This window comes from Elephantulus edwardii, unplaced genomic scaffold, assembly GCF_000299155.1.
Source record: "Elephantulus edwardii isolate Elephantulus edwardi_28Jun2011 unplaced genomic scaffold, EleEdw1.0 scaffold00094, whole genome shotgun sequence".
NCBI lineage: Eukaryota > Metazoa > Chordata > Mammalia > Macroscelidea > Macroscelididae > Elephantulus > Elephantulus edwardii.
Genome location: NW_006399844.1, coordinates 10,550,164 through 10,577,722, shown reverse-complemented (window position 1 = coordinate 10,577,722; position 27,559 = coordinate 10,550,164). Strand labels below are relative to the sequence as shown.

The 27,559-nt window shown below is 42.1% G+C and overlaps 1 protein-coding gene across 1 annotated transcript in view; it reads right to left on the bottom strand.

Annotated features, from left to right (window-relative positions):
* The window catches only part of VPS53 (vacuolar protein sorting 53 homolog (S. cerevisiae)), a 172,429-nt gene that overhangs the window by 56,558 nt on the left and 88,312 nt on the right, over positions 1 to 27,559 (bottom strand). Inside the window, exons 12-14 of the mRNA XM_006891010.1 lie at positions 26,614 to 26,718; positions 18,468 to 18,562; positions 391 to 633 (exon numbers count right to left, since the gene is read on the bottom strand). Of these exons, the coding sequence (XP_006891072.1) occupies positions 391 to 633; positions 18,468 to 18,562; positions 26,614 to 26,718 (443 nt within the window). The remainder of the gene's footprint in view (positions 1 to 390; positions 634 to 18,467; positions 18,563 to 26,613; positions 26,719 to 27,559) is intronic.

The window sequence follows — 27,559 nt, the reverse complement described above, 5'->3', positions numbered from 1 at the left end:
GCCTCCCATCTAACTAAGACATGCTCTCCCTGGGATGAATGAAATGGTCCATGCTATTCTGTAGCTACCCACATCAGCCTCTTCCCCCACCCCCCAAAGTGCTTGTAGTTGAATCTACAAACTTGAAATACATGCATAACGGAATGACTCCCTTGAGACCCTTGTGGTAATATTTGACCTACACTGACGGTCAGCGTGGGCATTTCCTCTAATGGTCTTGATCAGCTGCAGAGAGGAATGAGTTTCAGACTCTCAGGAGCTCAGTGTTTTCCTCCTTGATACTCTTAGCAGTTCAGTAAACACTTCACAGTAGATTTCCTTAAAGATTCCCATATTTAGGCCTATTTAGAGCCTTGTTTGACTGTTCACCCTGTAAAGACCAGGACTCACTTGGGCAGGTTGCCAGAGAGGATTTTCCAGGCGTATTCCCGGAGGTACTTCTGGAAAATGGTGGTCAGCGCGATCATGGGCTCGCCGGTGCTGAGCTGGGAGCACTGTACCATGCACTTCTTGTAGTAAACGAAGAGGTCAGCACAGCTGGGCAGAACAGCACCTCCTTCATCGGTGTTGGGCTTCGGGAGACCCTGGGCTTTGAAATCAGCCACAAAGCGATCTATCAGCTCTCCAAGGTTTCTAAGAAGAAAGCATCAAATGTTATCTTCTAAGCAAATGTGTACTTGCAATGCATACAAATTACTGCCATGAGTAATAGTCTCAGTGTTTTTAGCATTTAAAACTATGATCCATTGTTATCAACAACAGCATTACTATCCACAATCACCAACCCTCCTACAATAAAAGCAGTAATAAAATTTGGCATTTAATGCTTTATCAGCCATTTCTGTGAGTTGGGAGTTGGAACTGACTCATAGCTCACCCTCTAGCAGGTTTTCCCAGGCTGTAAACTGCATGGGAGCAGATTGGTTTCAAACCTCCAGAGAGGATCCTCTTTGGTTTTTCAGTTCAACTTTCTATCCACAAGGCCACCAGAGCTCCCAGTGCGACAACTCATACGTTACTAGTAATGCTTTAGGGAGCTCTGGTGGCTCAGTGGTAAGGAATTGTGCAGCCAACCCAAAAGGTACATGGTTTGAGTCAACCAGTTGTTCCGAGGGAGGAAGCCAGGCAATCTCCTTCCGTGTGATTGACTGCCTCTGAAAATCCACTGGTGGTTCAGCTATGAGTCGGTTCCAGCTCCACAATCCACAACAACAACTAATGCTTTACATATTTCAAAGTATTACACAACCACATTTGAGCTCAGGTCGCTGTTTAAGAGAAAACACATTACTGGTCCTTCTAGTAGATGAGAAAATGAAGACCTAAAAAGTTTATCACACAAAGAGGTAGCAGAGCTAGGACTGGAAACCACCAGTTAAGCAAGTACATTCTACTTCCACATTAGTGCCTTTTCCCTGGCCACAAATGCAATTTCCAAGCAGCAATAACGTGATCATTTTCTGAATGCTTATGGCAGACAAGGCATTGTGCCAATGCTTTGAAAGGATCACCTTCTGGAACTTCATCTGATTGTCACAGACCTTTAGGAAGTGTGGTTGTTTCCTGCTGAGTCTGTATCAGAACAAAGCACTAGCTGCTTTCTCACCATCCTCACAATCGCTACTAGTTTGGAGTCCACGTTCTTTGTACTGTGGACTTGAAATGAAGTCCTACTACCATCCTTGCTTCTAAGGAGCATTCTGGTTCTATTTCTTTCAAGGCAGATCCGTTTATTCTTCCAGCAGTCAACAGTATATCTAATATTTCTCACCAACAGCATAATTCAAATGTGGTGGTGGTGGTGGTGTGTGCCTTGGAATCAAAAACAACCCAGAACTAACCCTCCCGCGGGTTTTCAGAGGCAGTTTCATCCTACAGGACAGTGCTTATCCTTCTCTGACGGAGCTGCTGATGGACTCAAACTGCTTGCCTTTGGGATTACAGTGCAGCTTCTTACCACTAGGCCACCAAAACTCCTCAAATGTAGGCCTTCCTTTTTCATTGTCTACCTTCCACATGTACATGAGGGAGTTGAAAATATTCGGACTTAAACCAGGTGTGCCCTAGGCCTCAAAGTGACTTTGTCTACCTTTGCTCTTGAACAATTTAAAGAAGCCTTTTGCTGCAGATTAGCCTAATGCAATACATCGTCTGACTTCCTGAGCTGTGTCCATGAGCAATGACTGTGGGTTCAAAGAAAGGAAATCCTTGACAACTTTAATCTTACTAGTTTAGTTGTGAAGACTGTTGTTTCCTTTATGTTGAAATGCAACCCTTACTAAAGATTGTACTCTGTGACCCTCAACAGCAGTGTTTCAAGTTCTCTTCACTTTCAGCAAGCAAGTTTGTGTCATCTGTATATTGTAGGTTGTTCATGGTGCTTCCTCTAATCCTAATGTTGAATTCTTTTTTGTAAACCCTAGCTTCTCGGATTATTTGCTCAGCATTCAAAATGAATATGTACAGTGAGAGGATATAACCCTGACCCACACCTTTCTTGATTTAAAACCACACAGTATCCCCTTATCCCAAACAGCTGCCTCTTGGTCTGTGTACTGGTTCCACATGAACACAATTAAGTGTTTCTGGGATTCTCATTGTTTGCAATGTTATCTAGAATGTTGTGATCCACAGTCAAATGCCTCTGTATAATGAATAAATAACAGGAGATCTTTAGAGATATTTTCAGGCAACATTCACCTGCTCTCCACAATTATATTATTACAGCAGAAAATGCGAGATCTAAACACTCAGCCAATACTGGAGATTAACAAACCTTAATTACGTGTGGGTCAAGAACGAGCGCCACAAGAAGATAAAGGTAAATAACCAAATTGAAAAATGGGCACAGGATATGAACAAACATTTCACCAAAGAAGACATTCAGATGGCCAACAAACACATGAAGAAATGTTTAAAATCCCTAGCTCTGTTGTTTTTGTTGTTGTTAAGTGCCATAGAGTCGTAGGCGACTCATAGCGACCCTATGAACGAAAGTCCTCAACACTTGCGTGAGTGACTTTCATCCTTTCTCCAGGTTCACAGGGTTTCCGGAGGCAAGCTATTTACGGAAGTGGAAGCCACTCCTGCTTCTAAGCTTGTTTCAACAGGGGAGCACCACCAAACACTGTCCACCATGGGTAACTGTTATTGCATTTGACACATCAGTGTCACAGTGTTCAGCTTCACAGAGACCACAAGTAAGCTGTGTGGTCCCTAGCTCTAAGAGAGATGAAAATCAAAACAACTATGAGCTATCATCTCACCCCAGAAAGAATAGCAAAATTTAACAGAACAGCAAACATCAAATGCTGGCAAGGTTGTAGAGAAACTCACTGCTGATGGGAGTGTAAAATGGTGCAACCACTATGGAAGGCTGTATGGCACTTTCTCAAAAAGCAGCAAATAGAAATACCATTTGACCTAGCAATTCCAATACTGGGATTATACCCTAAAGAAACCAACCATAACTGCCACCCAAACAGATATATGCACACCCATTTTTATCGTGGCTTTCTTCACAATAGCAAAGAGTTGGAAACAACCCAATTGCCCATTAACAAATGAATGGATAGAGAAGTTCTGGTATACTCACAAAATGGAATACTACACTGCATTGAAAAATAAGGAGCTCATGAAATACTATACAAAATGGATGACCCTGGAGGACATCATGCTGAGTGAAATATCTCAGTCACAAAAAAACAAACACTGCATAGGGCCATTGCTGTAAAATGAGACCGACATCGGGGTTGAGGGGAGACTGAGAAAGAGGGGATAAATAATGTATACTTCATTGAAACAGATGAGGGAAATAACTGTTTAAAAGGGATTTATGATTAGATATTATTGTCATGACAGGAGTCCAGAACGAAGGCTGCATAGTGGAGTGGACTTGCGGGGAGGAATTGTATAACAATGAAAGAATTTGTCTTTTACTTTTCAGAGAGAAAAGTGAACTGGGGAGGAAGGGTGGGCAGGGAGAAAAGTGCAACAACAAATGAATGGAAATCCAAAGTCTCTGTAAACATTCATTAAAATTAATAATTTTTTTTTAAAAAAAAGAATGTCAGCTATTGCCTAATCCATTCCAACCCTGAGGGGAAGCAAAGATTGGGTTTCTATACAGAGATGGGATGGGGGTTACACAAAGTTCACTGTGGTTGGCAGTTGAGATTTTTTTACATTCAGGAGTTGTGATTATTTCTGACTTCTCAGGGGTGTCCTGGCAGGTTTAGGATGGAGTCAGGGAGTAGCATATACTAAGAAGCATAAACCAACACATATTATTGCTGAAATTATTAAGGAATACATTTCTTAAAATAGCTGTCAGAACAAAATGGCTTCTCTAATACTTAATATTTAAGCTGTTACTACAATAACCATCATTCCCCAACCTTTTTCGAATCCAGTGTGAATTCCTGGTAGCTTCCAGTCTATGTCCTGCTACAACTGCTTCATCATCTTCAGCATAATTTTACCTGCACATGACATTGATGACACTGTTCGATAATTTCCAAAGAATGTGGAAATATTTTGTTCAGCTCTTTTACTTCATCCTTATTCCTTTCACCTTAGCTTCTCCAAGTTCTATAGCAAGTTTCAGAGTCTCCTCTGATATCTTTCTTCATGCATAACGTCCCTGATGTCATCCTACAATTTGTCTGGTCATTGGTCCTGATATTCAGTGTGTCAAAAAGGATGTATGAAGGAGGTATGTATTTTTACTACCCTCATCATTTGCTAAAAGCAAAGTCCTGAAAGGCCAAGTACCTTGACCAAGGTCATAAGTAAGCAAGTGGAGTCAGGATTCAAAATCAAGCAGCCCGGCTACAAACCTCATGCTTCCACCACTCTCCCATATTCCTCCTCAAGCCACAAAAAGATGTGATGTTTGCAAACGTTTACCTATCAGGAACCTACACATATCCATTTTACAGATGCTTAGCCAAAGAGAAACTTTAAAGAAGCAGTCTAACATTTTCCTTCTCCTTTAAATAGAATATTTTCCCCTTAGCTTTTTCAAAAAGAATCCTAAATCTTGGGAAATGAAAGGGTACGAGCAGCCCCAGGCTCGCCTCAGTGGTGAGGATTAAGATGATGATGATGGCTGCATTTTCCTCCACTCAATCCCTATGGAATTTGTCTCAAACTGAGTTGTCACTAGCTGGAAACTGTTGTTATATGCTGTCGAGAAGGAACAAACTCTTAGCTGACCCTCCAATGAGGTTTCCAGAGGCAGTAAATCCCACAGGGAGAAAAGGCTGCCCATCTTTCTCTCACGAAGCTGCTGGAGGATTCAAACTGTGTGCCTCTGGGATTGCAGCACAGCTTATCACTAGGCCACCAGGGCTCCCTTAGCTGGGAACTAGTGGAACTATATAAATTGCTATCTGAATAGTTGTGCCTAAAAAATGGGAGAGATTCCTACCACTCTTGATATTTTACATCTTTTGAGGATGCTGTCTAAGGCTACAGGAATCCAGCTGTGCTTTTAAAATGTATTTATACAGCAGTCAGGGAGAAAGAGAACCACACACAGCATCAATTAGCAGGATGAGGAGTAAATTGACATTTTACTCAAGGCTTTTGTTATACAAAGTTGATTCTATCCAGATGTGGCAACTCCGCCCTCAGAACCTCAGGCCTACTCCAGGTCCTCGGTGACAGTTAGGAAGCAGGAAGGAGCTCATTAGCTGACCCTGGAAAGCTCAGCTCACCCCTCCCACTTTCACCACCTCGCCCCCCTTCACCTTGCCTCTCCTCTGCAGTATACTAGGCTGTAGCCTGGCTCACCTCTCAATGCATCTGTCCATCTGTCCTGTTTGAGTGCCTCCCTGGCCAGGACATTCTCCTTCACCTCTCCCTTCCTCTTCAAGCTCAGCTCGGGTTTCACGTGAACACCTCCTACTCTGCCCAGACTGCTCCCTCACAGTGAACTTCTATCATCTCACACACTGACACTTTATATATTAGTACTTTCCTATACAGTGTGAAATGTCAGCTATTCAAGAAAGCTGCCAGCATTCTCCCAATTCTGGGCCTACGTGACAGGCAATATAAAAGAATGGTATCTTTCTCACTGATCTTTGGCAAAAATTCAGAATTCCTGAGACAGGACTCCAGCCAGCCACCTCTAATGATTTGAGGCTGGTGTCAAAGGTGAAAGCTGCAGTGGTCGAACCTTCTTTTCTGTTCTGTGTATGTTATCATAAACTCCCTGAGTGTGAGGATAATGTTTATGTGTGATGCTAATCTTTGTCTGTGCTAAATACATACTTAGCTGACCAACCTCCACATTCTGTTCCTTGGGGACAGGGAGGTGAAGTTAGAAGGGGAAGAAAGGGCAGGGACTGACACAGGGAAGGAGGGCATGGAAAGGGGAGGTAAAAGATTCCACATGAGTCTTCTGTGTGTGTCTATCTGAAACTCCTCGATGCCAACTAAAACAGCCAGACCTTGGAAGAATTTTCCTTTAATCACACATCTGTTCCCAGGAGCTGGAGTCAGGCTACTAACTCACTGACTTCCTATTTCAGAGCCAACTTCATGAGTAAGATTAGAAATCAGTTATGGTCACAGAGCATAAAGAAGATCTTGAGGCTACCAGAGAAAACAAGAAAGATCTTTGAAACTTTGGAGAATATTTCCCAGGTTATTTTCGACCCTGTTCTCTGGTGATGAGAAGTAAGCCATCAGAGTAACTGTTCATTCTCTATCACCATCCAGACTTTGCAGGATTTTTCTATCCCTTACAAAACTTTCTAGAGAACGAGAAGCCAACGTTTCATATGATAGAAGAGTAGATGTTTCCTTAATGGAAATATACAAGGTGAATTCCCTTTGAATAGCTGCTCCAGTTGGATTAACTAACCACTGACCGAGCATTTATGATGTGCAAAGCTCTGTGCACTCCCTGCTATTGGAAGGATTTCCTGCTATCTGAAAGCAGAATGCTCCCATGAAACATTTCATAAGCTAAAATGGCATAAAGAAAGTAAGTAATTACCACTCATTTACGTGGAAAAATTTGTTCCAAAGTCTCTAGACCTAAAAACAAATCTACCACATAACACCAAATAAACTCATAACACGTAAAATTACACTGATACGTAATGTCCGTGGACACAGTTCAAAGCTATGGTGTCTTGATGTTGAGACACTGAGTATGGTTCCTAAGGAGGGAGTTAGGCAAGGCCACTCTTTCTCCATCCATGAGGTGGGAGCTGCCTCTTCAATGTCTGTTGTTGGGTGCCATCATGTCAACGACCACTCACAGAAAGCCTATGCACAGCAGATCGGAACCTTGCCCTACGCTGTGCCAGCCTCATGCTCTCCACCATAGTCAAGCCCACTGTTACAGTCACTGTGGTAATCCATCTCATTGAAGGTCTTCCTCTCTTTCACTGACCTCCCTCCCTCTAGTCCTCTACCTTTCCCAGCAGGATGTCATTTTCCAGGGACTGGCCCTTCTTAACAACATGCCTTTGAACTGTGGTGCTGGTGAAGAGTGCTGAATATCCCATGGACTGCCAAAAGAACAAACAAATCTGTCTTAAGGAACGTGCAACCAGGGTGTTCCTCAGAGGCAAGGACGGTAAAACTTCTTTCTTCTCACATACTTTGATGTCAGGAGGTATCTTAAATGGCTTGCTGTAAAACAAATGCTTTTTGCCTTTTGTCCTTTTTTATAAAAGTGAAAATCCTCTTCTGATTTCTTTCAGTCCGTTAAAACAAGTTCTAATATAGGTCTTTTGTAAAAGTGAAATGACACAAAGGGAACTTTAAAAAAATGGAGGATACCTGCCTGCCTAAGATAGAAATTATTTCAATGCTGAAAGCAGCAAAGAGGTCATTTCTTCTAGGTATCAAGCATAATTGTGAATTGTGGCCAAATCTTTTTACAGACATGTGGTAAGAAGGTCTACTGACAGTGATGACAAGAAGGCACTTTTTATCCCCACAAGCAAGTGTAATCCAGGGAGAGTTTATAAAGGGCCAGGTCCTGATCTAGGTGCTATGGGGGTTAAAATCACCCATTAGAAGATTTTTGGCTTTGGGTTTGTTTGTTTTTTTACCTAGTTGAAGAGATGGAATCTACGTGCTCATAATAATCTTTAGATTCCAAGACAGTAAAAAGCAAACAAACAAAAAACACCCCAAACAAATTAAAACAACAACAACAACAACAACAATTTTACAGTAGAAACAATATGAAAATCTGGTTTGGACCTAGAGAAAGCTAGAGAAAGGTCCACAACTGATTGAGGCAAAAAATAAAGGCGTGAAGTCAGAGGGGAGTCTGTGTCTGAGGACAAGAGAACAGGAAGGATAAGACGGTTTGGCTGATGCAGAAGAGACAAACCAAGCAGCGCCTGACCTCTGGTTTGATTTAAACATTCTTCTTTATTTCTGCAGTGAACCATCTTTTTTTTAAATCCTTTAATACTGTATGTCACAGCTTTCTTTATTTTCAGATTCTTTCTCCTACTAGGCTATAAGCCTATAAACCCAGGACTATGCTGGGAACATTATTAATATAATCTCAGGTAATCCTTGCCATAGCCATGAGTAGAAGATGATATTATCTCTACTTTATAGACAAAGAAATTGATGCTGAGAAAAAATGAAATCACTTACCCAAGGTCACAGAACTTATTGGAACTGAATTTAAACTTGAGTCTGTCAGATTCCAAAGTTCTCGATCCACTACAACATGCTTTGATTTGAAACATGATGATTATTACTGATATATTTTCTCTCCAGCTTAAAGAAACATGCCATAGGTATGGCTGGTTTCTTCAGTGCTCTTTCCTGAAGCTTGAGCTTTGAACTCAACAACTATATAAGCATTTTAGGGCATCATATATGAAATACTGTTGGGAATTCCTCTAACAACATCCTGGGGGTGAAAACTATTGCAGAACAGGCTTACTAGAAGAAAAGATTAAAATTAAAAGAACAGGGGGAAATCACACTGCAGACTAAGTTATCCATGTGAGGACACCGTATTGGAGTGGGCTAAGGGAGTTGCTCCTGGTGCATGTATTGTCATTATTCATATAAATAGTAGTCTAATTGAAAAAGAAAGTAATGATGACACTGGGAAAGAAAAAGAGAAGTCAGAAAAGTTGGCAAGGGCAGCGAAATGTGCAAAGGAGCTTTTGATCCCCAGAAAGTTAGAATTTGAAGTATCACTGTGAACTCAGGGTTTTAACATGAAAATAGATATAAAATTGGTATGTTATATGCTACTGAGTCACAATAGACATGAGTTGGCCTGCCAAGAGGTTTTTAGAGGCTGTAAATTGTATTGGAAGAGACTATCCATTTTTCTCCCTTGGAGTAGCTAGTAGATTCAAATCATGTGTCTTTCGGTTGGCAGCTAAATTCCTTACCCATTGGGCCACCAGAGATGTGTGGAAATACTTATGTATATACATACAGCCATTATGTAGCTCTGTGTGTTGTGTGGACACAGAAACAGTGATTCTCGAGTAGCAGTGAGCCAAAGGAACAAGGGCTCCATGGAAGAATGGGTGAGCTCAGGCTGGAGTAGGAAAGCATAAGGCACACCCTGGCACATTCAATACTAGAAGGCAAGAGATGCTCAAAGGATGACAGGGACATGTAGAAACAATGAAGAGCCAGTCTGAGGTGCTTCCACTAGACAAATAGGGGGAAATCTAAGCATTAAATTCTAGAAGAGAAAAAAGATTATTCATGGTAAATCTGATGAAATTCAAATAAGACCTTTAATTTAGGAAATAATCTGTAACAATGTTAATTTGCTGAGATTCTAACCATTATTTGACTATTAAGGCTAACATTAAGGGAAGTTAGGTGAAGAGAATATGAAAATTCTGTACTAATTTTGAAACTTTTCTATTGGTCTAATTTTATTTCCATATAAAGTAAAAAAGGGAGGGGGAAGGAAAACAGTAATAATTATAACCCATTAACTAAAACAGGCATCTCTGAATCTAGGAGACCACAGCGCTTTAAATAAATAAGAAGAGGAAGCTTTTCCTTAAGAGTGTCAACTAATAAAAGAGAATGCAATTAGAAAATCATCACTAGCATCTATCTTAGAAATAAATGAGCCAGGAATTAGGAATGGTGGTAAAATCAGCAGGTAAGAGGCAGAAAACGGACTTTTGCTCTAGTTTCAAGATTTCACACACACACACACACACACACACACACCCACACACACACACACCACACACACCACACACACACAGAGTATTTATAAATAAACAGAGAGGTCTGGCAAATGCACCTAAACTAAGTAATAAAAATTAGCATCAAGAGTCACGGGAGAAGATGACATGTGCGCCTTCTGATATGAATTACTGAGAAAAGCAGAGAAGCATTTCCACCTGAGTAATAAATCACGAGGAAACATCAGACACAAAACCCAACCGTGGAGTCAAAGTACCTGGAGGTATTCCTTAAAGATTCCAAGTTCATGAAGGACAAAGAAAGACTAAGCTATTAACCTCCTCCTTTAACAACTGAGAATGCCACTTACGGCATGTAAAGACACTTAGTCCAACTTGTGCAAGAGCTGGCGTCAGGGCCATCCCCACTTCCTGCCTCCTTCCTAAGCAGTGGCCCTGCTGTCCTGCTGCTCGAGCATTTAGCTGGCACAGGTATTGATTGCTAGGATTCCCCCGGCAGTGGGAAGGCTGGAGAGAGAAGTTGTGGGAAGCCAGTGTGGGCCCATCTGAAAACCGGCAACACTGACAAGGTGACCCAAGCACCTAAGAGGAATGAATGGGAGGACAGGGAGGTCTGGCCCAATCCTGAACACTGTTTACTGTGTGCTAAGGACCAGTCCTTGGAGACAGATCGCATGCTCGGAAGGCTGGAGGGATAGCGCAAGTGAGGAAGACCCTCGATAAGATAGATTGACTCGGTGACTGGGGTAATGGGGGTAGGTGTGTCAGAGACAATAAGGTTGGCTTAGGATACAGCAGGGCTCAGAGCTGCTGCACACAGGGTCGCGATGAGTCATAAGCGATTCAACAGCACCTAACAACAACAAGTACTCATGTGTCATCTCATTTCATCCTCACCACACATTCTGTGATGTGGGCACTATGCACTTCAGTTGAGAGAAGACAGAATAAACTCAGAGAAGCTCAGTGACATGTGTGAGATCCCAGGCCAGTTAAGTGACAGAGTGGACTCGGATCCAGGTCTGCCTAGCATCCAGGCCCATCCTCTTTCCACTACGTTGTGCTGGGTCACTGTCATCTAAGAGAAAGTCTGTCTCTGGTCTCCAATTTTCCTCCCTTGCAAATGTTTGTGTCAGAGCTACAGCGAAAGTATTAATTTGCATAAAATCAGTCTCTACCTGAGTTCCTTCCCAGTCTCAAGATTCTAAGGCAGATACTCCTTCCTCCTAGAAGAGGTCTCAAGAACCCCATGGAAGTATACTCAAAATAACATCTACAGATAAAAATAACTGTTACAAGGACAGGAGAAGAGGGACAGGGAGCGGAGATTAGGAAAGGGATGGGCAGGGTGAAGCAAAGGGAGGGGAGAGTAAGGATTCGACAGGGCATTGTAAATAATGACACTGTACATCTGTAATGAGTGTTATAAAACAAAATGTGTATGAATGAATGAAAACCAACTGAAAGGAAAAGTGTAGGAATATATGTATTTCTTTGGCCTGCATCAGATACTTTAAGGGATCCTTGACTCAAAAAGGGTCAATAATCACTGCTACAGTCACTATTTGGTCCAATTCTCTCCTTTGTCAGATGAGAAAATAGATTTTTTTTTTAAACTGTTTTCTCCTGCGAGCTTTTGCTGCTTACTCTGGAGTGACAGGAGCACAATTTACGCAGTTTCTCCTGCAAGTCGCTTCCGCTGCTTCGCAAAAGCCATGGAAACATCCCAGTGAGGCCAAACAGCAGGACCAGCAGCCAGCGCTTCACTTTGCAGGGGGAAATGGAAGGTTCCCAAGGAGGGGAGGGCTGGTTCTCTGTCCAAAGTACTATGAACAGTAAGTTTATGTCACATAGAAAGAGTGGATATGATAGTAACTCAGTAAAAGGACTCTAAGTTCTTCAGGTAAGTTTAGGGGAAGGGCATGGTTATTGTAGACATGCACCTTAAACTTTTGCCTTGATCACTTTTAAGCTTTTTGAAATATAAGAATTGTGGTTGAAAAGTAGGGGATTTGTCTGTTAACTGTCATCCACGAGGATTGCTCTTAGATTGGTTACTATCATTAGCAAATAACTCACTCTTTTCCCCACCAATCAGCAGGGTCTTATTAACCCTCTGGTGTGGAACTCTTTGATTGCACAAGACGAGGTGCTTTCAAAGACTAAACAGCCACAACAGCCCTTGCTCTTCCGTGTGCCTGCCGGCCACACACCCTATACACAGGAGGGCCACGGCTTCATAAGGTATGGATAAAAGAAGGCTGCTTTTTGTAGGAAAGGGAGAGGAGTTTTTGCTATTCTATCAGCTCTTTTTCAAAGTTCACTTTCTGAGATTTTAACATAACTTTTTTTAAACCAGAAGAAGGGGGAAAATGGAAAGTATTTTTAAAATCAGAGAAGTGGAATTAAAAAAGAAAAGATTATTGTCTCATGTAGTAATTCTATCTGAAACATTATCTCAATCTTATTGTTTATCCCCAGAATATATCTGGAAACAAGAATTGTTAATTCATGACAGAAGCACTGAGGCAAGGGGAATAAAACAGGAATAAACTTGAGGTCTAATTGCTTTCTCAGAGAACTCCCCTCAAGCCCCTTCTCATAGCAGCTGATACTCTCTGTCAGTGGCTCTGAGGTCCTCTAAAGAAGCTCTGCTGGCCTAGTGGTAAGAATCTGCACTGCAATCCTGAAGGCATGCAGTTCAAATCCACCAGCTGCTCTGCTGGAAAAGGATGGGCAATCTCCGCCCATGGATTACTGCTGGAGGGTCGGCTATGGGTCAGTTCCTGCTTGATGGTGCACAACAAAAAGTCTGTCCTCTAGGCTATTAGATCTCCTCCAGGCCCTGGCCAGTCAACTTGGCCTGCTTTAGAAATCCAAGCTTTCCATCTCTGTCTTCCAGCAGGCGGGCACCTCTAACATGAGTGATGGCTCTGGACAGTGGTGCAGTTGATGAACGAAGGTCTTTCTGAACCGCTAATACAAGAGCAATGGACACCAGGACAGGAACACACTGGAATTCAAACTCAAAAACTGACTGCTGTCAAGTTGGAACCAACTCACAGCTGACCCTCCAGCAGGTTTTCAGAGACTATAAACTGCACAAAAGGAGACTGTCCGTCTTTCTTCCACGGAGCAGCTGATGGATCCAAAGGTTTGAATCGGCAGTGCAATTCCTCACTCCAAGGCCACCCGGTACAGAGACAGAGGCAGATGCAGATGATGACTGTCTTGCTTCATCTCTAATTCTGCATATACTGTTTAGAATTCAACTGTGAAAAAAAGGGCTTTCCCTTTCCCCTCATTTATTTGTTTCTTTATGTCAGTGTGGACTCATGGATTCCCACCTTACACTGAATTAGAATCTCATACATAGTACAGCCTTCAGTATGGACTAAGGCTCAATGTCAAGAAGACAAAGATTCTTGCCACTGGACCAATTGGCAGCATCAGGATGGATGACAAAGAGATTGAGAGTGTTCGCAGCTTCAGTTTGCTCGGCTCCACAGTCAACACTCTTGGCACCAGCAGTCAGGAAATCAAAAAGCGTATCGCGATGGGAAAGTCTGCTGTAAGGGACCTCTCTAAAGTACTCAGGAGCAACAGTGTCTCTCTGGAGACTAAGGTGCGCTTGATACAGGCCATGGTATTTGCAATCGCTTGTTATGCATCAGAGAGTTGGACAATGACTAGGGAGGACAGAAGGAGAGTGGATGCTTTTGAGCTGTGGTGCTGGAGAAGGGTACTGAATGTACCCTGGACTGCCAGGAAAACAAACAGATTTATCCTGGAGAGGATTAAAGCAAGCTACTCCTTGGAGGCAAGGATTCTGGGGCTTCATCTAACATACTTTGGACATGTTGCCAGGAGGGACGGGTCCTTGGAGAGGGACATCATGTTTGGGGGGGTTGAGGGACAGCACAGGAGGGGAAGACCCTCTATGAGATGGATTGATTCGGTGACTGGGGTAATCGGGATGGGTGTGTCAGAGGCGGTGCGGTTGGCGCAGGATAGAGCAGGGTTTAGGGCTGTTGTGCATAGGGTCGCTATGAGTCGGAAACGACTCGACGGCACATAACAACAACAACAACATAGATTATAATTATATATAGCATCATCATTTAAAGCAATCAACACCTGACAAATATCACATTTAGTAAAAGTGGTTTTAGGCAGAAATCGTCAATGGATGCTCAAATGTATAGGCAAAAATGTGATGAGGAAGAGAATATTTTCATAGTCTCAAAGTACCCTTTCATGAGACCATCATCATTACAAAGAGAAAAATAGGAACGTTATGGAGGAGAAATCTGGTCAACGTTACTTTCAGCGAATGATCCAAGTGAATGTTACCAGCAATGGGCAAATCAACATGATGCGCTTCCTGATATGTTGCACTGAGGACACACTTAAGTTCTAGGAGATCTGTCATCCCTAGAAGTGCCTAGACTAAACTTCATCACCAAGAAACATCAGACAAATCTAACTGAGGGCACTGTACAAAATAACTGGTTTTTATTTTTTTTTTTTTTAATAACTGGTTTTTAAAAGAGTCAAGATCCTATGGCCCTTAGACACTTTCCAAACCTGGAACTAAGGATCAACTTTCAGCCAAACTAGAAACAGGTTTATAATGTAAACAACAGCACCTGGGAGGATTCCATGTCTCAGTACAATCAAACATAAGAGACCAAAAAAGCAGCAGTTGTCAAAAGTGAAGCTTGGAAGGCTGGAAGGGATAGGAAAGGAGGAAGGAGCGGTTTGGGGAACCCAGGGAGGAAATGGGATGTGCTCTTGTTGTTAGGTGTCAACTATGACTCACAGCAATCCTATAAACAACAGATCTGGACGTTGCCCTGTCCTGCATCCTTCTCCCAATCTTCCTCATGCTCACACCCACTCTCTAGTCACTCTGGCAATCAATCTTGCTGTCAATCCATCATCCTTTCTCTCTTTTGTTAACACTCTAGCTTTCCCAGCATGAAGTCTCTCTCCAAAGACAGTTTCCTCCTGAAAACAGGCCCAGGGTATGTGAGACCAAGTTTCACCACCCTTGCCTTTAACGAGCACTTAGACACGGGATGAGTGCTTCCAACCTGAGGGGACTGCAACCAACAGTCATGAAACAAACGTGTACAAATGGCTGAAAACAAATTTTCTCTGTAAACCTTCATCCTAAGAACTATTTATTAAAAATTTTAAAAAAAGAATTAAAATTATCAAAGTGGTGAGAGACAAAGAAAAGATTAAAGAATTATCCAAAATTAAAAGAGACACAACAACTAGCTGTATGTTTGGGTCCTGGACCAGAAAAAGTCATTAATGGGACAGTAGTGCCTTTTCGATTTTGATTAAGTAGAGGCTTTTCCTTGGAAAAGGACATCATGCTTGGAATTGGCGATGATGAGGAAGACCCTCAACAAGATGGACTGACAGAGAGGCTGCTGGAGTGGGAACAAGTATTTCAGAGATAAGAAGGGCACAGGGGAGGACCTGGTTTAGATTTCTTGTTCACAAGGTCACTATGAGTCATACTTGACTTGATGGCAGTTAACAACAACAGTTATATGAGATGTCAGCATTTTCTTGTGAAAGGGTATGCAAGATGGAATGCACAGGAATCAGATTGATTACATCTGTGGAAGGAACCATTGGAGAAGTTCAATATCAGTAGTAAAAACTAGGCCAGGGACCGATTGTGGAACAGACCATCAACTTCTCATATGCAAGTTCAAATTAAAACTAAAGAAGGTTAAACCATATCCACAAGAATAAAAAGTTGACCTTTAGTCTATCTCCCATGAGTTTGAGGCCTTGAACACTAATGACCGAAACCCAGATAAGCTGTGGGAAGATATTAAGAATATTGTTCATGAAGAATGCAAAAAGTCATTACTAAGAAGGAAGAAGACCAAAACGGATGTCAAAAGAGACCCTGAATAATGCACTAGAGTGCTGAGAAGCCAAAGCAAAGGGAAGAAATCAAGAAGTTAAGGAGCTGCATAGAAGATTTCAAAGGGCTGCTAGGGAAGACAAGGCAAAATATTATAATGAAATGTGCAAGGAGCTGGAGCCAGAAAACCAAAAGAGCTGAATTCACTCAGCATTTCTTAAGCTGAAAGAACTAAAGAATAAATTCAAGCAATGCTTAAGGACGCTATGGGTAGAATATTGAATGATTTAATAAGCACTAAAAGCAGATGGAAGGAAGATACAGAGTCACTGTACCAAAAAGAATTGGCTGACACAGAAGAATTTCAATAAACGACATGAGCAAGAGGCAATGGTGATAAAGGAGGAAGTCGAGGCTGCTCTGAAGGACTTGGCAAAAAAATAAAGCCCCAGGAAATGATGAAAAACAACAAACAAACAAACAAACAGATATTGCCCTGCATCTGCCCACCAAGTTGTGCCAAGAAATATGGAGGACAATTACTTGGCCAATTGATTGGAACAGATTCATATTTATTCCCATTCTAAAAAAAGGTGACCCGACAGAGTGTGGAAATTATTGTACAATATCACTAATATCACACACTAGCAAAATCCTGCTGAAGATTATCCAGGAAAGACTTAACAGTACATTGACAGGGAACTACCAGAAATACAGGCTGGGTTTAGAAGAGGTCATGGCCCTAGGGACATTACTGTCAATGTCAGATGGATCTCGGCAGAAAGCAGAAAGTACCAGAAGAATGTCTTTCTGTGTTTCACGGACGATGCAAAGGCATTTGACTGTGTGAATCGCAATAAATTGTAGCTAAGCTTGAGGAAAATGGGAATCCCAGAACACTTGATTATACTTCCTCGAAACCTATACTTGGACCAAGAAGCAGTCCTCAGAACAGAGCAAGGAAACACTGCATGGCTCATAATAAAAAAAGAGTGCATCAGGGATGCATCCTGTCCCCGTACCTTTTCAATCTATATGTAGAACAGATCATTTGGGAAGTAGGGCTTTATGAGGCAGAGTGTGGCACCAAGACTGAAGGGAGACTCATTAACAACCTACCATATGCAGATGACACAACCTTGCTTGCTGAAACTGAAGAAGACCTGAAGTAGTTGCTGTAAAAGGTCAAGGACTGTAGTCTTCAATATGGATTGAAGCTCAACAAGAAGACAAAGATTCTCAGCACTGGGCCAATTGGCAGCATGATAATAGATGGAGAAAAGATTGAGGTTGTCAGCAGTTACAGCTTGCTCAGATCCACAATCAACACTCTTAAGACCAGCAGACAGGAAGTCAAAAGGCAAACTGCATTGGGAAAAATCTGCTGTCATGGACCTCTCCAGAGTGCTGAAGAGCAACAATGTCAGTCTAGATATTAATGTGTACCTAATCCAGGCCATAGTTTTCTCAATTATTTGTTATGCTTCAGAAAGTTGGACTAAGGATGAAAGAAACAGATGCTGTGATGCTGGAGAAGAGTCTTGAATATACTATGGACAGCCAAGAAAACAAATCTGTCTGTCTTGGAGAGGCTGAAACCAAGTCTCTCCTTGGAGGCTAGGATTTTGAAGCTCCACCTCACTTACTTTGGGCAATGTGGCCAGGAGAGATCGGTCCTTGGAGAGGGCAGATGGGCTTGGAAGGGCAGACAGACAGCGCAGGAGAGGGAGACCCCGGATGAAATGGATGGATACAGTAACTGGGGCAATGAGGGTTGGTGTGTCAGACTTACTGAGACTGGCTCAGGACAGGGAAGGGTTCAGAGCTGCAGTACGTAGGGTCACTATGCATCACAGGAGACTCAACCCATAACATTCTATGACAGATTTGGAAGCAGAAGTGGCATTCACTTCCTAAATAATTTGTGTCCGGAAACTCTATGAACTTTGATAAATGTCGATAGTTGTAGAGGGGCTTCAGGCCTTTTGTTCATAGAGTCACTATGAGTCGTGCTCGACTTGAAGGCAATCAACAACAACAACTTTTGCAACTGTTTTGTAATTTAAGTGATTTAAAAAGGAAATAAAAATTATTCTTGAAAACATATAGAGACTAAGCTTTCTTTTTTCCTTTCTTAACTAATAATTGACATTGTAAAGTCATATGGCTTGACAATATACTCATAATACAACCATCCATACAACATCCTGGGAGGAAGGTGTGGGAACCTCTAACATATAAAAACATCTTTAGCAGTTTTCTGGGGAGGGCCACAGGTATGCCAAGTCCCTACCTCAGCCAGTGGGAGCATTATACTCTCATGAGAGCCAACCATGACCAGGAGGGAAAAATGCAAGTAGGTTGAAAACAGAAAAATGTTTATCACTCACTTGTCCTGGGATTCAATGTACACGTAGAGATGAGGCTCAAAACACTTGGAAACAATGCCATGAAATGGATTGTCTGGGGCTTTAGGCTTCTTGGGCTGTAAAGAAAGAAAGAAACCCTATACTTGAGCAACATCTGCAAATTTTCAAAGAAAACATTCCTTCAAAGTTCACGAGACATGTACAGATAAGAGAATACTCAAAATCAAATTAGGAATGCCCTGTAGGACGATGACCTAGACTCTGAATAAGGGTTCAGTCTTGTTAGCATCGCTGACACGTTTGGTACGATGAAGTTTACTGCTATTTACATAATACATGCATTTCAATTTATCATCTGATTGATGTTTTAAAAATCTGAATTACAGCTAATAATAGCACCTTGTATTTGCACGTCCCTTTAAAATCTCTCAAAGAGCTTTGGTGTCGTGGGGTAGTCCATAGCTGGCGCACTGCCAACTGAAAGGCTGCGAGTCTTGGGCAGTTTAAATTCACCATTTGCTCCTGGAGAGGAAGACAGGCAGTCTCCTGCCATCAAGATTTACAGCCTTGGAAACTCAATGCAGGTTCACCATGGGTTGAAAACAACCAGATGGCAGTGAGTTTCTCAGTATGTGGGTTTCACTCCCCCCATAATTTCTAATGTGATATCACATACTCTAATTGTGACAGTCGCCACTTACTGCCATGAGTCTGATACTGTGAGAACAACAACACTGTCCTCACAACAGTGGTGGATTATAACTACTGCTATTTAATACCTAAAGAAATGGGAGATTGGAGGGTGTTAACATCATGCTTGGTTTTCTAGCTCCTAAACTAGAATTTTTTTTCTGTTATAATATTGCTTTGTAGTGGCTGCTAGACCTTTGGATTTCACTGACAAGTAGATGTAAGAAAAAGTGGAATGAAGCAACAAAGGGTTGCCAGTTTTTAATTTTGTTACTTTCTATTCTAATCACACCGGTGGCCTAGTGGTAAGAAACTGTGCTGCCAACCTGTACATGGTTTGAATATGTCAGATGCTCCATGAGAGAAAGACGGGCAATCTTCTCCTGTGTGATTTACTGCCTCCTAAAATCCACTAGAGAGTCAGCTATGGGTGGATAGGTTTCAACTCAATAGTAGAGAAAAACATTCTTATCACTAGTTCAGTCACACAGATATACACACACAAACACACTTTATAAGGATAGAGTGACAGAATAATGGCAGCCCTTATTAAGAAAGGGCAGTTGCAACCTTATACCAAGTATATACATATTGATAGGCAGATGTACAATATTTTTTTGCATTTTCCCTGTAGGCTGATACATGGAAACCAATGATTTACAGCATGAGGTCGCTCTGGTGGCCTAGTGGGTAAGGTGAACTCAAAGGCCAATAGTTTGAATCCACCGGGCGCTCCACAAGAAAAAGATGGGCAACCTTCTCCCGTGTGATTTACAGCCTCTGAAAACCTAATGGAGGGTCAGCCATGAGTCAGTTTCAACTTGATGGCACAATATAGAAACTAAGTGTTTTGCTAGATAAATGCACTAATTCCTTTTTAAATATATAAACAAACAAATAAATAAGAATCTTCCTACATATTTAGTGGTAAGAAGCTGCGCTATAACTCCAAAGACATGTGGTTCAAATCCACCAGCTGCTCCAAGGGAGAAAGATGAGCAATCTCCTCCCATGTGATTAAACTGGCTCTGCAAACCCACTGGAGAGTGAGATATGGGTCAGTTCTAACTCGCTGGTACACAACACCACCCCCCTAAGAATCTCAATTCTGTTTGTCATCAAATGTCGGTGACAGGAACCTGAACCTGCAGAGCTGATGGCAGAGTACAAGGTGGTATAAACTAGCACTCAGACTCACTTTTTTAAATAAGCCACTCATATCTTTTAAGAAATCCAGCAAAATCTAAGACAGTCCACCTCCCCAAAGACAGGCAGAAGTAAAAATTACCTTTTCTCTTGATCATTATTTTAAAGAATAAAATTTGGTTAAAAGCATCTGCAAAACCTGGTGATCATCAAAACCTCAAAGTCAACCTTAGGCATATACCATCCAGTTTTTCCTAAAATACAATCTGAGTATGTGTTTTCTCTAACCACACATTAGCTATCATTGGAGTCAATCTTCCCACTGAGGCTACAGAGAGCCTCAGAGGTACCCAAGACTAGCTCACTACGCTTAGTCACAGAGCCCATGGGAGAGTTTGAGGCCTTCCATTCATTTTAACACAGTGGGTCCACAACAGAGTATACGATGTGCATCCTCAATAGTTTGGCAACCCATTTACCCTAGATTTTAGAAATTAAAATCTGTTTCTTGCTATTCCATTCTCTGCAATGACTTGATCTGTTAAATGAAAAGCCAGGTGTGGATGGACTAACACAGTGATTTCATCATCAGGCTTAGGTATGTCAGAGATGAGGAGGATGGCGCACGATAGGACAGGGTTCTGATCTGTGGTCCACAGGGTTGCTATGAGTGGTACTCAACTCAACGGCACATAACAACAACAGCTAAGTCTAAATATATTGATTTCAGATTTGGAAAATATGGTCACTGAATCCAGACATTGTTCTAGCTAGTGATTAAAATGATAAACATTATTTAAAAATATTCATAAGTATTCCATATATTCTCTATAAACAAAATTCTGACCCTTTGAAGAAAGAAGATATTCACACTTCTCAGGATAAATTTTAATAACTAAAAATGGAAGTTTATAAAAATATGGTGATATCTTAAATTAACATGTGTATTTTATACTGGATTTTACTTTAACACTAATTAATGGACTTTTCTAACTCTTGACTATGTTTTATTGATTTACAATGGTTATATGATGGAATTTAAATAAGTTTGTAGATTAGAGATATTGTAGCTGATGTTAGCTGGATCTTGGCTGAAAGCAGGGAATACCAGAGGAATGTCTATCTGTGTTTCCTTGACTATGCAAAGGCATTTGACTGTGTAGATCATAACAAACTGTGGCTGACTCTGAGAAGAATGGGAAACCCAGAACACTTGATCGTTCTAATGCGAAACTTATACTTGGACCAGGAGGCAGTCGTCAGAACAGAGCAAGGGAACACTGCATGGTTCAAAATTGGGAAGGGCGTACGCCAGGGATGCATCCTATCTCCATACCTCTTCAACCTATATGCAGAACAGATTATCCGGGAGGCGGGGCTCTATGAGGAGAAATGTGGGGTCAGGATTGGTGGACGATTTAACAACAATCTGCGTTATGCGGATGACACAACCCTGTTTGCTGAAACTGAAGAGGACCTGAAGCACCTGCTGCAGAGTGTCAAGGACTGCAGCCTGCAATATGGATTGAGGCTCAATGTCAAGAAGACAAAGATTCTCACCACTGGACCAATTGGCAGCATTAGGATGGATGGTGAAGAGATTGAGATTGTACACAGCTTTAGTTTGCTTGGCTCCATAGTCAACAGTCTTGGCACCAGCAGCCAGGAAATTAAAAGGCGCATTGCCATGGGAAAGTCTGCTGTTAGGGACCTCTCCAAAGTACTGAAGAGCAGTGGTGTCTCTCTGGAGACTAAGGTGCGTCTGATACAGGCCATGGTCTTCGCAATCACCTGTTATGCATCAGAGAGTTAGACAATGACCAAGGAGGATAGAAGGAGAACTGATGCCTTTGAGCTGTGGTGCTGGAGAAGAGTACTGAGAATACCATGGACTGCTAGGAAAACAAATAGATTTGTCCTAGAGAGGGTTAAACCGGGTGGCTCCTTGGAGGCAAGGATTCTGAGGCTCCGTCTAACTTACTTCAGACATGTAGTGAGGAGAGACCGGTCCTTGGAGAGGGACATCATGCTTGGGAGGGTGGAGGGACGGCGCAGGAGAGGAAGGCCCTCTATGAGGTGGATTGATTCAGTGACTGGGATAATTGGGATGGGAGTGTCAGAGACCGTGCGATTGGCACAGGACAGAGCGGAGTTTAGGGCTGTTGTACATAGGGTCGTTATGAGTCACAGGCGACTCGACGGCACATAACAACAACAACAACAATTGTATCAGTGATAACTTCCCTGATTTTGAGAAATATAAGTGAATGCACATCTCTGGAAAAATGTCCTAAAATATTAAGGAATGATCCATGTTGCCTACAATGTACAAATTGTTCTGAGAGAGGGAAAGAAAAGGAGTGTGGAGGGAATAGTAAATTAAATGTAAATACAGCAAAACGTTAACAAATGGTGAATCCAGGTGAAAGGTATTTGGGAGTTCTTTACAATATTATTAAAAGCTTTCTTTAAGTTTTAAAGCACTAAAAAAAAAAAATAATAAAGACATAGAAAACACTCAGGAAATGGGTGGTTACGGCCTGACAGGGAACCCTAGACACAGCAGGTGAGCCCTCCTAAAAAACACTGCCTACTCAGTATCTACGCACAGAGGATGCTCCTGTGTGGGAAAACAGATCTCTCTAACTTGAGCAAAAATAGCAGAGTGAATCAATTTCCTGGTTTTGATGATGTACTATAGTTATTAATGTCCCTGCCGGGGGAAGCTAGGAGATGGGCACGCAGACCTCTCTGCACTATTTTTTTAACTTCTCATGAGTCCATAATTGCTTCAAAATGTTAAGTTACAGAAAACTGGTGTAGAAGAAAGAGTTGGAATCTGAATGGGCAGGATTATGAGTATCTTAACTTAGTTACCTGGCTTATGTTTTCCTTTTTATATACATATAAAAGTGATCGGTAATGAAGAGCTCATCTAGTAAATATAAAATAAAATTTCTAAGTGATTCAAAAAGTGAGTACGTGATATTCAACAACCCATCTTGATCCCTTTCAGATCACATCTCCTGAGATGAGGCCTCCTGGAACATTCAGGCATTCAGAGAGTGACGCCATTTAGGCCAGCCTCTTTCCAGCAGTAAAGAGAGACCTCTGAGTCTTGTCCTCACAATTCCTGGAGTCTCTTGTAGCACTTTTAGTGCAAGCTGGAAACAAGAGGGATAGAATGGGAGGGATTTCCCAATGTTTCCTTTTTTTCTTATTTTTTTCCCCTCACAGGGGTTGTTTGCTGCCTAAAGCTGTTTTATGAATGTGCTCGTGTTTAGATAATAGGTGCTGGGACTGCAACTCAAACTGATGGCTCTGTCTGCACAGTCTGGCTCCCCAAAGTGTTGATTCTCAGCTTAAAGAGTATACTAAGTCCTTTAGCAGTAGCATTCGGGCTGGATTTCTGAGTGTGTGAGTTCTGTCCAAAAGCTGCAGCTGTTGAAGCTATTTCCTCCTGGAGTTTGATGGAATAATAAAAGGTTACTGTTGTCACAGTAAGGAGGTCTGCAGCTGGCCCCATTTCCTTTTATTACTATCCAATGTAAACAGATTAAATCTAACTGCTCGGATCACCAGAAGGGTACATTTTTAAACCAGAAATTCCTTATTTCTGCCCCGTCTTTCTTTTCTACTTTGAACACCCTCATTCCCCTTTCAGATGCCATTTGTCATCACTGGAAATGCCTTGGAAACCGTTCAAGCCCTCTCACCAACCAAATACCTCGTTTCAGGCTCAGGCTCACACTCTTTTCTCACTAACCAGCCTGAAACCACAGTAGGGAGCAAATTTGACCTTGACAGTCAACTGTGCGTGGATTGTGGACTATGGGTGGCTGGGTGACCACTGTCTTGAACACATATGGCTGTGCATCCTGAAGATTCCCTCCCCAGAACACCTCAGGGCTCCTGCTCTCGACTCCAGAAGCCACTGAGCTATGGACTGGAGGGAGGTACTGAGGCTGCCACCTAATCACCCACAAGCAAGACAAGTGCTGAGGAGGCCTCAGGAGGCCGGGAACAGCATGTGAGGAGGAATTAATCACCAGTGTCTACATTTTATTAGTTATGAGTAACAGTCTGAGATGGTTTAGTAATTTAAAAAAAAAAAAATCTGAAACCACTGGTTCAAAATACATTTTACCTAACAATTCTTAATACCCCTTCCCCTATTGCTGTGATGTCTATTCCAATGCTCAGCGAGCCTACAGGACAGACACCTGACTGCCCAGAGGGTTTTTCCCAGGCTGTACGTCTTTAAAGTAGATGGCCACATCTTTCTCCCATGGAGCAGCTGGTAGGTTTGAACAGCCAACGTTGCGGTTAGCAACTGAGTGTGTAACCACTGTGCCACCAGGGCTCCTTGTCTACTACACAAAGTTCTAAAAATGGAGCAGCTTTGTTTGAAGGGACCCAGGCCCATGGGCTCCCAACTTACACAGTGATATCTGCTGTGACACCAAGGAATACGTTCAAAAACGATTCATCCGTCTTTATAGATGAAGAAATGAGGGGGGCCTAGAGAGGAAATAACCCCTCCGAGGTGACTCAGTCGGGGCTGGCAGACCAGAGCCTGGCATTTCCCCACTGCAGGACTCCGTGAATCTGGAAGATGGCAGTGTTCTGTTTACTGAGAATGAGTGGTCTCCAGCCTTACAACAGTGTGCTCAAGCTTCTCATGGAGAAAAGTTCCATGAGAGAAGAAAGGCCTGCTTTATCAGGTCACACTACCCACCCCTCCAGGTAAATAGGAATTCCCTATCAGAATCCAGTTTAAGATCATAATACCCAAGGATAACTACCAAAAAGGTGTGGGGGAGGAGGAGTGTGCACTAAACATATGCATCTGAGTGTTCACTACACAAACCTAGACATGACCGTGACAGTCAAGCAAAGCACATTCAGAGGGTAAGGTGGTTCTGTGGGTGGAAGATGGATCAGAGGACTGAACGTAGGCTATGTCCACACTTGTTTTCCTCCATCCCAATCTTCTGTCTTCTCTGAGCTATCCAACAGTATGACAGCTTTAAATCAATTATGTGTAATCCTTTAGGTCTCCAGGATACGGCCTCAAGATAGACCTTCAATTTAGCTCATTCAGTTTTATTCACAGTTTTATTCCTATTTATCTCCTTCACTCTTTTGTGAGTCATCAAAAGCAGTAGTAGTAGTAGCAGTAGTAATAATAATAATAATAATAATAAAAATGAGAAAGGGATTCTAGTCTCTGACTTGTATACCTAACTTACAGTTCCTTTCTTTACAAGCTGTGTGACCCTAGGCAAATCACTTAAACTTTCTGAGATGAAGTTTTTTCACTTATAAAATGAGAGTTAGACAGTGTGAAAACAAAATGAGGCATGTAAGACATTTTGAAAGTTACAAGCACCATAAAAAAATGTGAGTTATCCACATCATTACAATTATTTCCTCTGTGGAGCAGACATATTTTTCCACATCACTTTCATAACTGCTCCTGGACACTCTGCCCTCAGAGCTCTGCCCGGATGGCACACCCACCGGCTGGGCTGGGAGCACAGGGCAAGCAGAAGCATGTGGATGTGGGGTCCTCAGGGCTGTCTTCCCAGTCAGTCTCTCCTCAGCTGTGTCTGGGACAAAACAATACCATGCAACAATCCTCCAGCCTCCAAGTGTGGAAAATTAAAAAGAAGGATCACTAATCCAGAAAGGGAAAGTTCTGATTTATTGCTCTAAGCTCTGTCGTCATGAAATGGCAGTGAAACAAAAACCCCATTCTGTAGGGTAAGGAGAGAGGAAATTTAGACTTGGACGGAAAAGTCAGAAGGAAATGAAAGTGCTAGCAAGCTCTTAAAAGGAACTCTCCAAATGTGCCACTGGTCACCTGGATCTTTCCAGGCCTGCCCAATGGTTTCCAGACCCAAAGTGATCAGCTTACAACAGAGCAGAGGCCTCTCGTGAGCGCGCGGTGCTGCTAACTTCACTGGGGAGCCTTCCCCCGTGCCATCATCACCATCCCAGATGAGAGGGTGACTGAAAGCCACGCTGACAAGTTCAGGAGATGATGAACGAGGCAGAGCAGCATTCTGCGGGCCCCACTGGCTGGGCTCATTAAGCTTGTGCACGTTACTAAACCCGAAGTACAGGCTCTTCAGGAGCAGAGGTAAGGCAGAGAGCGCAGCTCCATTTCTAAATGCACTTTCAGGGAAAAATGTTATTCTGCAAAGACCACCAAGGTTGTCATCTCTGAATGTTGTCAATTTCCAAAGGATAATATGCAGAGAAAGAGGATTCACTTTCTGAAACAAACATGAGGTAGGGTACACACAGTAATGCAAACCAGACTTACTTGGTCTAAATCTCCCTTCTCCATGGCCAGTTCCTCCATCTCTGCGGATGGTTCATCTTCCAGGAAGGGATTGGTGGATGGGGATGGAGACGACTCAAGTTTTTTCTGTCAAGATTTGAAATGTTACCATTAAACCTCATCAGTGTAACATCAGAAGAAAAGCACCTAGCTCAACAGTTCAGAATCGGTTTCTATCATTAAACAATCTGTTTTTTCACTGAGCAACTTGTAACAAAGCTTTCTAACTTCAGATAGCTGATTTGCTTTCCACATCTATGGAGGACCAAGAGATTAATAATCATAGAGCTCAACAGTCTGATCCCAAAGCCTACCAGTGAGCCAGTGATCAGGAATCCAGAGTCACTAATTTATGGTTTTTAAAATTTGATATGTGACACTTTGGTTTGGTGAGTTCTTGGTCCCACTAATTCCCGACCCTAAAATACAAGCAATCTTTAAAAAACCAACTACACGTTAGTGCACACCCATGTTGATTGTAGCTTTGTTTGCAATTGCAAGAAGCTGGAAGCAACTCAAGTGCCCATCAACAAACGAATGGATAGAGAAGCTCTGGTATATTCACACAATGGAATACTATGCAGCATTGAAAAAACAAGGACTTCATGAAATATTATGCAAAATGGATGACCCTGGAGGATATTATCCTGAGTGAAATATCTCAGTCACAAAAAGTACAAATATTGCAAACGGCTATTGTAAAACGGGACTGACATCAGGGTTGAGGGAAGACAGAAAAGAAGGGGAGGAATGATGTATACTGCATTGAAACAGATGAAGGATGATGCACACCCCTGTTTATCTCGGCTTTGTTCACAATAGCAAGGAGTTGGAAACAATCTAAGTGCCCATCAACAAATGAATGGATAGAGAAGCTGTGGTATATTCGCACAATGGAATACTATGCTGCATTAAAAAACAAGGAACT